The sequence below is a fragment of the Anabas testudineus genome, chromosome 24 (genome assembly GCF_900324465.2).
Source record: "Anabas testudineus chromosome 24, fAnaTes1.2, whole genome shotgun sequence".
Taxonomy (NCBI): domain Eukaryota; kingdom Metazoa; phylum Chordata; class Actinopteri; order Anabantiformes; family Anabantidae; genus Anabas; species Anabas testudineus.
In genome coordinates, this window is record NC_046632.1 from 16,882,806 (window position 1) to 16,895,695 (window position 12,890).

General features: G+C 39.2%; 1 protein-coding gene across 1 annotated transcript; it reads right to left on the reverse strand.

Annotated features, from left to right (window-relative positions):
• Positions 1 to 2,904: 2,904 nt before the first annotated feature.
• On the reverse strand, positions 2,905 to 10,085 carry LOC113149640. Its single transcript, XM_026341850.1, has 9 exons — positions 9,877 to 10,085; positions 9,347 to 9,676; positions 6,856 to 7,155; positions 6,457 to 6,732; positions 6,204 to 6,296; positions 4,766 to 4,858; positions 4,660 to 4,688; positions 4,389 to 4,457; positions 2,905 to 4,150 (listed from the first exon to the last, which is right to left on the reverse strand). The coding sequence occupies exons 1-9, from the start codon at positions 9,935 to 9,937 to the stop codon at positions 4,028 to 4,030; spliced, it is 1,374 nt and encodes a 457-aa protein (XP_026197635.1). The 5' UTR covers positions 9,938 to 10,085; the 3' UTR covers positions 2,905 to 4,027.
• Positions 10,086 to 12,890: the final 2,805 nt, after the last annotated feature.

Sequence of the window (12,890 nt, forward strand, 5' to 3'; positions counted from 1 at the left end):
TCATGACAGCTCTGTAAAAGTGAAGTCGATCCCTCCCTGGTGGCTGGTTGCAGTACAAGTCTCTAACACCGTCAATAACAGATGTTCAATATCAGCTTCACCAAACATGTTTCTCTAAAATAATGGATACACATTTCTACTTCAATACATGTGATGCAGTCTGTAATAAATTCATGTGACAGTCTGCACAGTATTTGATTCCAGTATTTCTTCACTTTGACTTGATTCAAACTTGGAATCCAGACTTTTCCTTGTACCTGAGTTTTATTCTGATGTTACTACTTCAACTAAATCTTTCTCATCCTTCACAGTTTTTGATTTTCCCTCCTTCCTCTCACTAATAAACAGCTGTGTTGGAGCTTCTACTGTGTAACAGTCCCTGCATTTCCTTTCTCTCACCAGCAGATGGCGATAAAATTCCCCTGACTGTCTGCTACTGACACAGACTTAAAGGAGCATTTCAACTGTAAATTAGGATCAAACTCTACAAGTAGCAGCTAGAACAGAAAACATGTGAGAGCTTTGTTTCTAAGAAGTGAAGATAGAGTTTTCTGGTGAGAACGTAACAACAGCAGCAGAACTTTAGAGGGTTTTAAAAATGACCAAATAAATATCAGTAGCATAAGTGGTTAATACAATAATGATTGGATGATTGAAGTGTCTTTCATTTCCTGGAGTAGAGCAGAAAGTTCCCACAATGCCACTGCTGAACACATGTAGTAGAGTGAGAGACACAGCAGTTTGAGGGACAATAATGTGAAGACTGACATTAGATGAACATGTGAAAAATGGAACTGTGCACATGCACACACATGTACATAGGTGAGCTCCATCCCCACACCTCTGGTCACAGTCTGTTTACACCAGGAACGTTTTCTGCTCCAGTAGGAGGGTCTAGACAACGAGGAGCAAACCACAGTCCCAGCTAGTTTCTCCTGTTGCTCTTTCAGCACCACAGAGGAGGAGATCACTGTTAATGTCAGTGGTCTGATAAATTAAACTGCTACTGAAACATCAACACAATCATATGGAAAATTACATTTGAATCATAGAATAATCCGATTTTCATTAGTTCAAACTTTGAAGGATGAGACAGGTGTGATCAGATGAACCAGACACTCAGTTTGATGTTGATAAATGATCTTGAGATAACAGTAGATCATAGGAACATTTCTGGAACAAACTTCTCAGGACCACCGATGAGGTTAATAAGACGTCGTTTATTTTCTCTAGAGCAAAGGAAGCATGGTTCCTCAGCACAGACAGAGGAAGTTATAACAAATGACAGTTTGATGAGAGAAACTAAATGTAAAAGGAAAACTCTCTGTACAATGTTTCTAACATTTCCCTCCTGTTTATACTTTTACATACAAAGAAAAATAAAAGTAAATATCAGACACTGAATAAAAATCATAACAGTAACTTGTCAAATTCATAGAAGTAAGTGTATGGTCATTTTTAATTAATGGACAATAAAACAAGGAAAAGGAAATAAAATCATCACATGATACTGTGTACTTTTACATTTATATCGGCTGATAACAGGTTTTCATAACACGCATCATCAAGTTTTCACTTCAGTATCAGGAGACTTAGAACTTATTCAATGCAGGTTTCAGTATAGTTGTCATCTTCAAGGTTCTGATTCTCCTCATCGACCTGTTGGTACATAGTCTTAGTCAAGGCAGCATCTGTCCAGCTCTGCAGTTCTGCTTTACTGCCACCAGGGCGGCCACCACTGCAATAGAGACTAGAGGAGAAGAGATTAGACTGCTCCATCTCCCAAACTATTAGTCAAATAAGGAGGTGAGAGGATCGTCCACCTCTGAATTTTCAGGTTGTTCTTCAGACAGCATGTGAGGAAGCAACAAAGGTGACGCGAGTATAACAAACGAAAAAGGTTTATTATCAATACAGGGAAACAACAAGGTGGAGAAAAACGCACACTACAAAAATGCAGGCTCGATGGGACAACAAAGTGACAATTAAAGGGACCCGAAGCACAATGAAAAAATAAAGAAACAAACAAAACCTGAATAGACAAAGTGACAAACAAAATATTAACTAGCAAACCTGAATACAAAGTAACAACAGAGAGCGCTGCACTGACCCAGGCAAACTACAAAGTAACACACTGACCAAAAACAAAGTACCAACAGAAATGCACAACTGATAGACTGAAGTTACAGACTAACCAGAAACACAAAGTAACAACAAAAATCAAAAGCACTAAAGCAAACAAAATACAGACTAACTCACTTAACTAGACAAACAAAATAATAACTGAAAAGAGTTGCAAACTGCAGGCGAACCTACAAGTAGGGAAAAACAAGAAGGCAAAATCCTGGGTGAAACTAAGGGGTGAACTCCAGTCCATGTACCAACAACCAACATACAAACAATCAATGTACAAACCAACCAGAGAACGTGTGTGTATTAGCAAGAAACTGGCAATGAAAACAATGACTGAGGGAGTTTTTAAAGACACGGGGACACGCAGGTGAAACAACTCATAATCAAAGTCCAGGAGCGTGAAGAGTTCAGGTGGTCCAAATGAGAACAGTAGGAAGTGGCTGTAGAGGGGAGTGAGAAGGTGAACACCAGGGGGAGACAAAAACACCAACAGAAGGGGGATGAGGCAGGAACCATGACACAGTGCAGTCAGGTCTTCTAAGGTTTAACTAACGCTGCCGTCTGGTGCTGTTTTGTTGTGTTTGAATGTACAGAATGAAACTCTCTACAGACACCTCCCTTTCTGTTAACAACATGTCCAATACCTTTTGGTATCACTTGTAAAACTCAACATTCACTGTTGATTGTAAAAGTATAAAGTTAAATAATTCATCCAGTCTACATTCTTATTAACTGTAATCCACCACATAAGGAATTATTCAAATCTAGCACCAATTTGGATTCTAGTCTTCTGTACATCAGGAACACCTCCAGGGACCTCTACAGCAGCTATGAACATGCAGTCATCAAACTCCATCTGTCGCTTGTTACAGTGGTGTTTTGGAGTATTGAGATGTTGGAGCAACTGAGCCAGTGCCTCTGCTGAGAACATCTGGAACAGCACCAACAGCTGGATTAAAACACATGATCACTGTCAGTCAGGTGGAAGTTTGGGTCTCAGTTCTTTATTTACACATCTGACCTGTTTACTGTTTGGTTCACAAACCATGAGGAATTATGGGGGAGATCTACTGAGGTGATGTTAATGGTTTAATTATAATTATATTTTTAAACAGGTGTAATTAGCAGAATAAAATTCAGCTCCTGGGGAAACTGAAAGTTAAGAAATGGCAGCGGTGAGTCTGAAGGGGGAGGTGACCAAGAATGGTCTTGATGCTAACAAGGACAAAGGGAAGTTTCACAAGAGTCACTTTAAGTTATAACAAACTGAAGTTTGATGAGAGAAACACATGTAAAATGAAAACTCTCTGTACAATGTTTCTAACAACCAGTCACAGAAAATCTTTTGGTTTCAATGTGGACAAAGCTGCAGCAAAAGTTTAAAACAGCATCTGAAAAACTACAGGACTGAAAGAAACCGGAAACAATCTAAATAAACAGATTTATAGTGAAAAATTTAAAAAAGAATTAGGAAAAATATTTTAATTTGCCCTGAAAACCATCAGAGGTTATTCAGGATCTGTGGTCACATGAACCTGTGCTTTAGTTTGTCTGTGTATTAGTTAAAACTGTTAAAAAAATAAAAACATAATCAAGAAAAACACGTTAAACCAGGAAATCATTCACAATATAGCAAGAAAAACTGAGTATATAGATAATCAATAAACAATAATGAACAGAAAGCATCATGTAGTTAAACAAACAGACAAAGAGGATAAGAAAGATGTTAACCTGAACCTTAACTTACCATCAATGAGAGAGACACAGTACTAAGAGAAAGAAATACACAGGAACCAAAATACTAATGTACTGTACTGTATGTACACCTGTACAGTAGAAGACAGTCCAATAGAAGAACTCTACACACAATCTGTCTCAAATGTCTGAATTAATCTTATTTGTTTGGTTTGTTGACAGTTGCATAGAGGATACTGGGGTCAGTGGAGGCTCCAGCAGCAGAAGAGGAAGCTCTCACAGTGCTGTAGGTCACCGCATCAACTTCATCAGCTTGTTGATCCTGGAAGGAAACAGCACACGATTTACATCCACATAAACTTAGGAGCTCTGACTGTCCTCATTCTGCTGCAGCTTTTATCTGCTGAGTAGATCTGAGTGGTGATACTGCAAAGGAAAGGTCTGGGGGCCACAGGGATTAACAGTCTGATCAGAATCACAATCAATTATCAATCAATTACTTTGACTTTAATTCAATTAATGTCCTCATTAATCAACATCACACCAAGCAGACGTCTTACCCAGGTTTTATTTTTGGTGATCTTGGTGAAGCTGATGGAGGCGTAGGGAACTCCATCTTCAGGATCAGTCTACGGAGAGAAGACAAAGATCAGAATGTGGATTTAATCTGAGTCACTATCACCACAACAGTCTCACTGCACATTAGTTTGTGTTCTGTACAGTGAAGTTAGTACCGTTTATTGTTCTCTCTGTTTCTTTACATATTTAATAGTAAAACACTTTATAACATTAAAATTGTAAAAACATTTAGTTTTTAGCTCTAAAACTCACCTTGTTTTCAGTTCTTTGTGTTCTGTTCTCTGAAAAGACAAAAGAAAGTCAAGTTTAACTAAGAATCCAGGTTGATTAGAAATCTCTGCTTTTCCTTCTTTCTCACCTTTAGTTTTCTTCCATCTGATGAATGTTGCAACAACAATTATTAACAGTGCTGCTAAACCCACAGCTCCAATAATGAACCACCAAGACCAGTCTGGGAAGAGAAATTAAAAATCGTAAAGACCTGAACCCCAAGAACAACAACAGGGTTCAAAACTGAGACGGACTGAAACAATTTAAATACACAAACTAAACAACAGATTCAGTCAGTGACTTGTTGTTTTCCTGGATCAGTGTTTGTCTCATTGATGTTCTTCTTCTGACTCCTGTTGACAGTTCAGTTGTCATGATTCCAGCTTTCTTGCTGCATGTCTTCCCCCCATGCCCTTATTTGGTCAACTTCCTGTTTCCTCCTCCCAGCCTAATTATCCTCACCCGCTGATTGGCTGCACCTGGACCACATATACAGACCTTCTCACCTTCCTCCCCTGCCAGATAGTCTGCCCTCAAACCCAGAGTAAAACTATTCAGCGTTTCTATTCGGACTGACATTTGGACTTTACCTGCCCTGGACCCCGCTTTTGCCTGAGGCTCCGGCACCGTGAGTTCCTCTCTCCTGATCTGTCCATTCCTGGTCTTTCCACCTTCTCACAGCACCTGACCTGAACCCGTCTCTACCTCAGAGATTTTGCCAGCCGGACTTCCCTTGTACTGCCTTACCATGTATGCCTTGGAAACCTCTGAGCACGGATACTAGCTCTTGGACTTCTTATTTAACCTGCCCCTGTACATAACCCCAGACTGTTTTATCATACTGTTTGTTGGACTTTGGTTTCATCATCCTCTGTTTAAGAATCTGGACTGTTTCCCCATCGTGCTTCTACAGAAATGTTATTACTCCCCTGGACACTCTCCACAGTGGCCAGCCGCCATTCCTGGTTCACACCCTGACCTCCACACTCACCCTACACCATCTCCTCTTGAGGAGTTCTCTGTAATACTCATTTGACCTTTTCCCTTGTGCACTGTTTTTTAATGAACCTTTGAAAATCCTTTCTGTGTGTCTCTAGTCATGGAGTCCTTCCTCGCACTCGTGACATCAGTTCTCATTGTCGATGCTGATTTAGTTGTAGTTGTGTCTTCACAAGAACAGAAACAATACAGAATGTCAGAAAGTAACAGTGAGACTAAATGTTCCTTTACAAACACGTGATAAACATGTTAAACACTGGTGTCATGTTAAAACCTCAAATTCTGTCAAAACATTCCACTTTAATTTTAAATAATTTCAATGAGACATTTTCTTTTATTATGTCTGAATCAAAGTTAATATAAATATTAAGTATATGTGTAAAGACTTGTGTTAATATCTATTAACAGTATAAATATCATTGTTCCATTTGTACATTGATGTTGATAAAGAAACAAACTAATACTGATGATACTATAATAAACTCTGAAAACTTTACAATCATAAAAAGAGAAAAATGTTCAGTTACCTGGTGATTTTGTTGGTTCACTGCTGCTTGTGGAGGTTTTTTCATTTGTCTCTTCCGTCACTGGTCTTGTTGTTGTTGTTGTTGTTGTTTTCTCTATAACTCGACAAATACAAAGTAAAAATTGTACTATGATAAAATAATTCATGTTTGTCATCAACAACAAAATAAAATCAAATAAACAAGAATTAGTTTAATTTTTCACTCAGTTTAAAATGATTTCAACAGTTCTTCATCCTCTCACCTGGTTTTTCACCTGAAGTCTGACGTCTGAAGGGAAACTGCTGCTTTCTCCTGTTACCATCAGTCACTTCACACTTCAATAAGTCAGAATACTGATTAAAGTCAGATGTTGTAAATGTCACAGTGTCAGAACAGGAACTCTGTGATGTCTTCATGTCTGTTAAATGATTATTATTATCCTCATTCAGCCACTTCACTGTGTGTCTACACTGATCATATGTTGATACAGAGCAGGTTAATGTCACCTCAACATCGTTCTGATGTTCAGTCTCTGATGAAGATGAAGATTCTGTGACAGAAAGAAAACAAGAGTTAAATGAACTTCATCACTGTATCATCATTATTGTAACGTTTCAGTTTATTGTTCTGACAAAACAGTTTGATGTGAAAACATTATGATGGAAATACTCACTGGTAACAACAGACAGATCAACCACAGAGTCTCCACCTTGTTGTCGTCCTGATATAAACTGTCTGCAGGTGTAACGACCAACATCTTCATCTGTGACCTTCTTTATAACCAGAGAACAGTTCTCTGTAACACTCAGTCTGTCTGATTTAGATTTGACTGAATCTTTGTGAATCTGTCCATGTTCAAACAGTGTTACTGCTGCTGAGTTTCCTGAACCAGTGAAGATCCAGGTAGTATTGTCACATTCATTCTGATCATCTATCACATTTTCCACAAGGTAAAGTGACGTCATCTCCGTCTCTGACAGTGAAGTCAGAATATTTTCCAGTTACTGTTGATGAGAAAAAGAGAGAAATGTCTGAAATGAATAGAACTGTTTTATTTACATTATGAGGTTAATTTAGATTCAACACAAGTTGTGTTTGTCTCATCTTTAGTTTCCAACAGTCAACTTCATTCTCACAGTTCCAAACTAAACTGATTCTGTCTCATTTAAAGACATTTTGAACCTGTCTGAATTCAACCATCGTGTGTTTGTCTCTTCTCACTATTAACCCCTTGTTGTCAAACTCTCAGTTAACACAGTCTGTGAAGTTGTTTCTGTTTAAAGGTGATTACAGCGTCTAATTCCTGTGAACAATGAGCTGTCACTTTGTCCTGATTTACACTTTGTTGAATGTAGAGAAGAGATTAGTTTTTAAAGTCCACTGTGAGGACGACACTGTTTCTTAGTGGATCAGAAACAGAAGAAGTCAGATGTGTGAAGATGGTTCATGAACAGAAAGCTGCATGAATACGACTGATTTTCTTTGAACAGTGTTTGTTAGAGAAGAGACAGGAGTCCTGGTGACGTCTGACAGCTCACATCAACAAACAGGTGAAGAGTCAAACCTGTCACAGTGGGATTCTTGATGCTGAGTGGTGGAACATAGTGATACTGTTCATAAAGAAGAAGATATTTAGTGATGGTGGTCGTATCTCTGAAATGACTTCTGTCTGATTACAGAGGAGGACGTGTTGTACTGAGAACGTGACAACAGCAGCAGAGCTCTGGAGGTTTGAGCCACAAACAATGAGCTCATGAACATCAGGAACATCTGTGGTTTTAACACGTTGATCAGTTTCTGACTGAACTAACTTTAGAGCGTCAGCTTCCAACAGTCTCACTTCTGCAAAGTAAAGTCTAAACTTTATATTAAAAATATCAACAAGTTATTAATAAGTTTTCTTTTCTGTGAGATGAAGTTTAGATTCAGATGATAAAGTGAGAACAGATGATACAGAGCTGAAGAAGATGAAGAAATAAACTGATATTTGGTTCTTAATATGAGGTCAAATCACATCTTTAATGATCTGAGAGTAAAACAGAAATATGTTGTCACACAAAACTCATTTATCATAGTTTCAAACAAAAACACTGAGTAATCGACATCTTCAATAGATTTTATGATTCTATTGTTGTTCTTATATAAAATGTGATAAGATGATATGAAATCATAGAAATATTAGACAGTTTCAGTGTCTAACAAAACAGTTTGATGTGAAAACATTATGATGGAAATACTCACTGGTAACAACAGACAGATCAACCTCAGAGTCTTGATGTTGTCCTGATATCATCTGTCTGCAGGTGTAAAGACCAACATCTTCATCTGTGACCTTCTTTATAACCAGAGAACAGTTCTCTGTAACACTCAGTCTGTTTGATTTAGATTCAGCTTCTTTGTGAATCTGCCCATGATCAATCAGTGTTACTACTGCTGAATTTCCTGAACCAGTGAAAATCCAGGTAGTACTGTCACATTTATTCTGATCATCTGTCACATTTGCACAAGGTAAAGTGACGTCATCTCCGTCTCTGACAGTGACGTTAGAACATTGTCCAGTTCCTGTTGATGAGAAAAAGAGAGAAATGTCTGAAATGAATAGAACCTAATTATAAATAACAGTTTATAATTAGCTGCAGGTAAAACATCAAGTTTCCATCAAGTTTATCTGAGTCTGTTTGATGAAACCACTTCAGTTATTTTCATGCTGTGAACATTGTAGAGAAGAATCTTTGGTTCTCAGTGATGTCTGAGAATAATCAGGAGTAATGTTCCAGCTACAGTGAGAGGATCTGTCTTTCCACCATGAACACTTGTGAATGTAGCCTGAGCTGCTGCATTTTCATTGAGACTCGAGGGTCATTAAAACCAAACACATACTGGACTCACAGTTAACATGTTAATAACAAGACTAAATTTAGACAAATGAAGTCAGTTCCTCTGAACACTGAGCTTCAGCAACTTAAACAAGAAGCAGGAAGTAAAAAGAAAAATTAAAATACGCAATAGTATAAATGTATAAAAACATTATAAAACAATTATTCTGTTAAATGACATTAATCAAATAAAACCACAGAATAATCCACCAACTTAAAACATAATTATTATTATATTTGCTCTAAAAATACTTTTTTATCTGAAAAACTTAAAATGGAAATACTCACTGCTAACAACAGACAGATCAACCACAGATTCTCCACCTTGATGTCGTCCTGATTTGTTAAACTGTCTGCAGGTGTAACGACCAACATCTTCATCTGTGACCTTCTTTATAACCAGAGAACAGTTCTCTGTAACACTCAGTCTGTCTGATTTAGATTCAGCTTCTTTGTGAATCTGCCCATGATCAATCAGTGTTACTGCTGCTGACTTTCCTGAACCAGTGAAAATCCAGGTAGTACTGTTACATTTATTCTGATCATCTGTCACATTTCCACAAGGTAAAGTGACGTCATCTCCGTCTCTGACAGTGAAGGAAGAAGATTGTCCAGTAACTGTTGATGAGAGAAAAACAACAAACAAATATCTAATAATCTGTGTCTATTTTATTCATTTATTCTAAAAGAAGTTGTGTTTGTCTCGTCTTTCAGTTACAAACTAAATTAAATTATTTTTGTAGAAGGATTAAAAACAGTAATATTCCTACAGTTTATAAAGACTTTTTAAATGTAATGTGAGTTCTATGTGTCCTTACCTGTAAAGTGAAGCATCAGAATCAGAAATAAAGACATTTGAATCCATCTGAATTCAACCATCCTGCTTCTCTGTCTCTTCTTTGTTGATCTCTTGTTGTCAACTGACAAAGTCTGTGAAGTTGTTTCCTCTTAAAGACCAGTTGAGGCGTCACTTCCTCTTCAGGACTTCACACTGCATTTTCTCTCCTCTCTTTCCTGTTGAATTTGATTCTATATGTGTTTGAAGCTTCTTAAATGAACTGTTGACAGCTACAGAGTGAAACAAGTGTTGAACATTTGAAGTTGGATTCATTTCACTGACTCTTCTTCTCAGTGATTCACAGTGAGGGCAACAGTAGAAAACGTCTTGATGAAGCTGAATGTGGGAAGATTGTTAGTTCTGATCAGTGTTTGTATGAAGTCAGTGTTTTTCTGAGAACGTGACATCAGCAGCAGGTTTTAGACACTAACAATGAAACAAACAGCAGTAACACCAGTGGTTAACACGTCCATTTAAAGCGTCTGACTGAACTGTTTTTCATTTCCGTCCATCAAGTTTCCACAGTGTCACTTTAAAGATAGAAATAAGCAGCAGGTCCGTTTATCTTCCATCAGTTTGTCCTGTAGAGGTTTGTGTGGAGCCCAGAGCTGATCACAGCTGACACTGGGTAAGAAGCAGAGTTCACCCTGGACACCAGATCACCTCTACTGCAGCATGACCTCTGACCTCTGGCTATGTTCATCCATCATTTTAAGTCAACACAGGAAGTTTTACTGGTGCTGAGAGAACAACAAGTGGAGAGCTGAGTTCCAGTAAGTTTGTAGTATGCGTGTGTACATGTACTCTATGTGCTTGTATGTATATATTGTAGTACTACTAATGTGTACTGTCCTCTGTGAAGCTCAGCAAGCAGCGAGCTGGACTCCACCCACAGACTATTTCTAAAGATGGAGTCATGACAGCTCTGTAAAAGTGAAGTTGATCCCTCCCTGGTGGCTGGTTGCAGTACAAGTCTCTAACACCGTCACTGGCAGAAGTTAACGTCTGCTTTGCCAAACATTGTTATGATTCCCTCCTCCGGCTGAGGCAGTGTCCCCGGAACTCTCTGTATCTTTGTTGTGCTGTTTGTGTTTTACCTCATTTCTGGGGGCATGTCTTGGCTGGTTTGAGTGGTAGCATGTGTCTGTTTTGGGATAGATGACAGGGCAGCATGATAAATAGAAGACAGGTTGGAGGAGTAACACCTCAGGTCCCTCCAGGTAGGAGGAGTAACACCTCAGGTCCTGAATCAGCGGTGTACCTTCATCCTAAGGATAAAGGACACTCATTTAAGGACTGTGACGTTAAAATATTGGACAAAGAGGACAAGTGGTTTGAGAGAGGGGTGAGGGAAGCCCTGCATGTGCAAATCAACACTCCCTCTCTCAATAGAGGTGGAGGACTTAGACACAACCTGTCTTCTATTTATCATGCTGCCCTTTCGTCTATCCCCAAAAAGGCCAGAACCAGTTCACACCTGCACCAGGTTGGACACACTTAACGACCCATTTAGGTGTTACGAGGGGGTGGGCAGAGGTGTGATCATTACATCCTTCACATTCCCCCCATCCTTTGTTTCACCTAACGAGCCTATTCAGGGCAAGGGGTGGAGTGAAACCATTTTTGGGGCATAAATTTGCGGCTTCTAACCAACTATCTTCAGACTGAAGAAGCTACTTGGATGAGTAGCGAAACGTTTCAACTAACTAAAGGAAGTCCATGACTCAACTTCCAGATCAATCTGTTAATAACAATCTGCTCCTTAACACCTCCAAGACAAAAGAGGTTGTCGTTGACTTCCGGAGGACGAAAACTGAGGTCCCTCCACTGTACATTGGTGGGGACTGTGTTAAGAGGGTGTCAGACTTCCGCTTCTTGGGGGTCCACATAGAGGAGGATTTAACCTGGGGAGTACATACCTCTGAGCTGATAAGAAAGGCCCAGCAGAGACTGCACTTCCTAAGGGTACTTAGGAAGAACAACATCTCCCAGAGACTGCTGGTGTCCTTTTATCGATGCTCTATTAGAGCATCCTTACATACTGTGTTTCTGTGTGGTTCAGCAGATGCACAGTGGCTCAGAGGAAAGCTCTCCAGAGAGTGATCAAAACAGCACAGAGGATCACCGGTTGCCCTCTCCTCCCTCTAGAAGAACTTCACAGTTCCCGCTGCCTCAAAAAAGCTCAAACCATTCTCAGGGACACTACACACCCTGGACACTCTCTCTTTGAACTGTTGCCATCAGGGAGAAGGTTCAGGTCCATCAAAACTAGAACTGACAGATTTAAGAAAAGCTTTTATCCAGTAGCAATAACTACATTAAACATTGTAAAGAACGGACTATAGAAACTAGTACTGTAACTGTGACAGTATGCTCACTTGTGGGAGTGAGAGCTGGTCCGGAGCACAATGTGATGTTCTTTGATTACTTGAAGGGTTGTTTGTGTCTTATTTTGTCTTTTGACTGTCTCTGATTATTGATTCTGTTTTGTGTTTTTTTATTCCTTTTCATTCTATATATATATGGCACAGACTGGTTGGCACCTTAATCTCGTACGATGTTGCATGACAATAAAGTTTATCTTTATCTTTATCTTTATCTTTAAATCTTTTTGGAAAATCTCACTCTGCTTTTTGTTGTCCTTCTGCAAGTGGGTTAGCTCGTTCGTAACAGAACACACTAGCTAGAATGGATCCAGCTGAAAGGCAACAATTACTGACTGTGATTCAGTCTCACGGGGCCATGTGAGGCCACCTGCAGAACCAGACGAATGCTAATGTTTCAGGCTTGGCCTCAGTTAGTGCTGTTGCTGACCAGGCCTTGCTCCTGGTTAATTCACTGTCAGCCGAGTGCAAATTGGCTCCAGTCGAGCAGCTTTTCGGACGCTCTTTTTTGGCTGGACAAAAATTTTTGTTTGTCTGAGCCCGCTATCTGCAAGACTACGAGAGTCTCGCAGATAGCATAAAAGACGAGTTGGCAAGACACGCTCTACCC

Excerpts from the sequence above, each read along its gene's own strand:
- LOC113149640 (XM_026341850.1), bottom strand. The coding sequence starts at position 9,937 with ATGGTTGAATTCAGATGGATTCAAATGTCTTTATTTCTGATTCTGATG. Across the intron at positions 6,733-6,855 it reads TGATCTGTCTGTTGTTACCA|AATCTTCATCTTCATCAGAG; the intron begins GTGAGTATTTCC and ends TTTCTGTCACAG. Across the intron at positions 4,689-4,765 it reads CAGATGGAAGAAAACTAAAG|AGAACAGAACACAAAGAACT; the intron begins GTGAGAAAGAAG and ends TTGTCTTTTCAG.